Source organism: Engraulis encrasicolus, chromosome 5 (assembly GCF_034702125.1).
Source record: "Engraulis encrasicolus isolate BLACKSEA-1 chromosome 5, IST_EnEncr_1.0, whole genome shotgun sequence".
Classification (NCBI taxonomy): Eukaryota; Metazoa; Chordata; class Actinopteri; order Clupeiformes; family Engraulidae; genus Engraulis; species Engraulis encrasicolus.
Genome location: NC_085861.1, coordinates 18425787 through 18429334, shown reverse-complemented (window position 1 = coordinate 18429334; position 3548 = coordinate 18425787). Strand labels below are relative to the sequence as shown.

General features: G+C 44.3%; 1 protein-coding gene across 1 annotated transcript in view; it reads right to left on the bottom strand.

Moving 5' to 3' along the window:
* Positions 1-3548, bottom strand: part of pitpnc1b (phosphatidylinositol transfer protein cytoplasmic 1b) — a 25366-nt gene extending 21818 nt beyond the window's left edge. Inside the window, 2 exon segments of the mRNA XM_063198811.1 lie at positions 98-246; positions 2887-3548. Of these exon segments, the coding sequence (XP_063054881.1) occupies positions 98-246; positions 2887-2934 (197 nt within the window). The 5' untranslated portion in view covers positions 2935-3548.

Below are 3548 nucleotides of genomic sequence, written 5' to 3'. Positions count from 1 at the left end.
CAGGTTGCATGGGTAGGTGTGTGTGTGTGTGTGTGTATGTTCAAGGGGTTCAAGGGGTGGTGCGAGCGATCGCTGGCCATGGGGGGCGGCCGTATACCTGCTGAGGTAGATGCGCTTCTCTGTGACCTGTCCGACGCCGTGCTGGGGGTGTGTGTCCGGCTCGTTGCGGAGCACCTCGATGCCTTCCCCTCCCCCGGTCTGCACACTGCTGTGCTTGCTGATCATGTACAGCTGCCCAATCTTGTACTGAATAGAGAGATGGGGGCAAAGAGAGATGGAGAGATAATTACAATAGGGCTGTGATGATACACTCAACTCACGTCATGATTTTTGACCTACGGTTCGAAACACCCCACGATTTTTTAAATGCATCTTTTTGATGATCGTTTATAAGCAGAATAGGTTACAAGAGGCTACTAATAATTTTTACAAAAGTTTAAAAATAATAATGATATTGATTTGAAGCACTATCATGTCATATCACATGGTTGTTTTCTGGACTGAAGGGTAACAGGACTTTGGAAAGGCGTATCACCACACTGCATTCCTGCATCACGATACAGTATCGTAACTGTGAATCGCGATTTCTCAGTTCGATACAATATCATTACAGTCCTAATAATTACACATGAAGGGGAAGGGAGAGAATGGGGTTAAGAGCTTGCTGGGGGTGGTAGTATGACATTATGAGAAGAAAGAGACACATTGGAGAAAAGAGAGAGTGCATATGGAGGAAAAAGGGGTTAAACTTATAACCTTCACACTATAGCAGAATGTTCTTTTTAGCTGTTTTTATTTAGCAATTTATAATTCAAGTATTTTTTACGTAAATATGCCAGAGACAGCTTCCCTCTCATGAAGGATTAAGACCACAAACTTTTCCCCCCATTCATATTGAGATTAAGGAAGCAATCTATTTTCGCCCAACGGTCCTCATTTTTCAGCGGAAAGCATAAGTACATTTTGTTCAACGAGTGAATAGAACCTATTTAATATTATTAGAAGTCAGCAACACAGTTTCTCCCCAGTCTTTAGATGTGAAAATCATTGCTGATTAAAGCTGTACAGTAGGCCTATATAGTTTATTTCATTCTTGTATTTGGTGGGACATTTTTTTTCCTGGGATGGAGGGGCGCTGTTGTAGACAATGAAAAGTCATTACTCAAAGTCAAAGACGGGTAAGTGCTGGCAGTGGAGGCACTCACAGAGTCATCTTTTGAGTGATGGCAGGAAAATCACACTTTTTTGCATAATGTGCAGAAGACAAATGAGCAACACATTTCCTGCTTTGGCAGTGAACTAACAATAATCCCCACGGCTAAACTCACACACAAACACAAACTCAGACGTGGTGTTGCCAGAGATTATGTACTGTATTACTCTCCTTGCTATATTTAGATCTGGCTGGGTAATAGGAACAGGTAGCAGAACACCTTGTGTGTGGGGGGGTGGCGTGGCGGCTGTGTGTGTGGGGACATGACCCTTTGTTTCAGGGAAATCTCAGAAGATAGAAGGTAAATGCTTTAGCTTTTCTTTTCTTTTCAACTCCTAGGGCCAGTGTTTTGCTATTCAAATAATTGGTCTGCAGTGAATTGTGTAGAAAACCAGTCTGACCAGTCCTCTTTGTGATGACAGATACAGGTCTTTTACACACACACACACACGCACGCACGCACGCACGCACGCACGCACGCACGCACGCACGCACGCACACACACACACACACACACACACACACACACACACAAAGGTCCACCACAAACAAAAACAAACAGATCTGGAGAGAAGACACTGAGATGACGCAGGCCAGGGGTTGTATATGTTGACAACAACACCCCCAATGCAATGTCAGGCATCCTCTGCTCATCTGGTTAATAACACTGTGCCTGTCTGTGCAGCTTATTAGTTGCACTACAGTGCCATTCCATTACCGTAATTAAGAGCGCTTGTCAAACACAAACACTGATGAAGACTGTTTACAGCAAACGGCAATCATACCATGCAATTGTTCAAATTCCACTCCATTTAGTGTTGCCATATCAACAAAACTCAAACCCTCTCCCTTTAAAAGAAGCACAACAGGTATTCATTGAAAACCATTTCACGTTACACAAAGGTGCAGTCTGCAATTTTGGATTTGTTGGTTATTGATATTTTTGAATACATTTCCAACCTTTGTCTGGGTTCTCGTATATATCGCTGAATGCTGCTGTTTTGAGTGTCTCTTCAAGCCTCATAATGGGCACCGTTCTGCCAGTGGCATATTGTAGATGTTGAAAAGACTTTTTACTACCACACAGTAGCACCACACTACTATGACATGAATCAGAAATTATACTGTACATTATGACTTATTCATTCCACATTCTGGTGACAGCAAATTTATGACAGGAGCCATGCCTTGCCGCATTAAATATGTGGTAGTAGCATGCAGCCTGACAAAGCCAAGTGTACGACCAGGAGCGTTTTCCTATTGCTCCAGCACTGAGTGAAGAGAACCAGGGCCTAACAGAATAGTGACTGGGGGGGTAGGGGGGTGGGGGTTGGGGGGTTGGATTGCAGGGAACGAGTCAAACGCTGCAGCTTTAATCATTAAATGGCCCTTGATGTGCAAACAGATCAATCTGGGCTTCCGACCACAGCTCCGCTCCTGCTTGTGGACTTGTGCCGTAGTAGTCCAGTGTGTGAGCTGACATGGAGTACCTGTTTGACATTGGAAAGAGGAACAGCCACTTCACCGCGGGCTGAATAGAAGCAGCGTGCTTTTCACACCGTGTTGACACCTACCGTCTGCCAACAGAGCACAGCAAACACTAGCGAACCCCCACCAACACCAGAAAGCAGCCGCAAACTCAGAGAGTATATACTGTATGTATGCACACTTACCTCGTCCATTGTCAGTGGCATACATATTCTGTACTCCTTCGTCAGCATTTTGACAGCAGTGCTGCTTGATGGATAATCTGTTGGATTGACTGCTTTCCCGTTAAGCCACCAAACCAAACTCCTTCCCCTGTCAGTACCCTATACGCTCTGTAACGGTAACAAACTGAAACATGCTTTCATACAGTCTCAAAAGGCTTACACAGAGGCTGTCTTTTTTGTCCTTTCTCTTTCTCTTTCTCCGTCTGTCTGTCTGTCTCTCTCTCTCTATCTATCTATCTTCCTCCCTTCAGCCACGTTCTTTCCTTGTCTTTTTATGCTGATGTCAGGTGCCCTTTGGGTCTTGCAACTTGCTCGCTCAAGTCAATGTGTATCCACAAAACTATTTTTATGTTCTTGTACTCTTTTCTGCTGTGTCTCTCCCTTAATCTCTTCGCTCCTTCTGTCAACAGTCAGCTCTGTCCTTCATGGCCAACTCTTATTTGCTTTTTTTTCTTTCTTTCGCAGTCATCTGTCGCCAGAGTGAAACTATGTCTGTCCTGTTTTTTTTTCTTTTCCTTCTTCTTCTGCTCTCTTTGTCTTGCCCTCACTTCACTACCGGCTACTTTCATGTGTAACTCTGTTGCCTTGTTGTGGAGAATGCCCCTCCCTTCCTCCTGTGCGAC